The 1,228-nt window shown below is 41.9% G+C and overlaps 1 protein-coding gene across 1 annotated transcript; it reads left to right on the top strand.

Moving 5' to 3' along the window:
• Window positions 1-466: 466 nt before the first annotated feature.
• Window positions 467-967, top strand: LOC112171260 (fruit bromelain-like). The gene has a single exon (XM_024308469.1). The coding sequence runs from the start codon at window positions 467-469 to the stop codon at window positions 965-967; it is 501 nt and encodes a 166-aa protein (XP_024164237.1).
• The last annotated feature ends 261 nt before the right edge of the window (window positions 968-1,228 follow it).

Raw genomic sequence — 1,228 nt, 5'->3', positions numbered from 1 at the left:
TACCGCTAGACTTTTAGACATTAACACTCTGAGACCCAAAACTCGCCTGACATCAGCTGGCGCCGGTCTCTAGATCTTTTTTTTTTTAATTTTTTCCCCTCCTTTTCCTCCTTTTCTAGGATTTGGGCTTGGTTTTAGAGCTGGAGGTTTGTACTTAGGGAAATAGATTCGGGAGAATGATTGTGTGTATTTATTGATAGTAAGTACAAAATCTAAACTATACAAGGAAAACCTAATCGAACATTGATTAGGATATGTAGAAGATTCTATCCTATAACAACTTAAACAAATAATCAGAGTTTAGGCCAAACACACATACATAGTGTATATTTAAACAAAGATTATAAAGAAGGGAAATTCAAACACAACTAGAGGGACAGACACAAACCAACTCTTATTGTTTTTGTCATCGGGAAAAAAAAAAAAACTACTCATTGTCTTCTTGATCGATCAATAGAATCAAGTAATGGGTTTTCATCGAAGAAACCTCTTCATTCCTGTTCTGTTCATCATATTGCTGATCGGAACCTCGACAATCATATTGCTGATCGGAACCTCGGCAATTTCTCAAGTGGCCGCATCCGACGAGCAAGAGGATCCGTTCAACGCTTCTCGAGTCTTCAAGGAATGGATGGTGAAGCACAAGCGCGTCTACAAGAGCAAGGAAGAGAAAGAAAAGCGTTTTGCCATATTCAAAACCGCGTTCAAGGGTTGGAAGAGGAGCCTTCACAAGTTTTCTGATATGACCCCGGACGAAATCCCCATGGATTGCCGCCATAACCCTGATCTTCTTAAAATGCCCCCTGTTGTCAGATATGATTATCAAGAGGATCCGTTCAACGCTTCTCAAGTCTTCGAGGAATGGATGATGAAGTACAAGCGCGTCTACAAGAGCATGGAAGAGAAAGAAAAGCGTTTTGCCATATTCAAAACCGCGTTCAAGGGTTTGAAGAGGAGGCACAACTAGCGGGAATACAAATAGTTTATTGCACACCTTCACAAGTTTTCTGATATGACCGTGGACGAAATCCCCATGGGTTGCCATAACCCTGAAGATTTGAGGCCCCCTGTACTTGACCTTCGCCGAAATCCCCATGGGTTGCCATAACCCTTATGTTCACCGATGTGGCTGATAGATCTCTGCGCTACTGCTACGGATCGCTGGCAGTGTTGAGGGCGTGTTTCTCAATCTGTTCGTTTTAGGGTTTTCTATTTGGGTCTCTTAATT

The sequence above is a fragment of the Rosa chinensis genome, chromosome 6 (genome assembly GCF_002994745.2).
Source record: "Rosa chinensis cultivar Old Blush chromosome 6, RchiOBHm-V2, whole genome shotgun sequence".
In the NCBI taxonomy this organism is placed as follows: Eukaryota; Viridiplantae; Streptophyta; class Magnoliopsida; order Rosales; family Rosaceae; genus Rosa; species Rosa chinensis.
The sequence above is the reverse complement of the archived record's forward strand: the minus strand, read 5'-3'. Positions and strand labels throughout refer to the sequence as shown.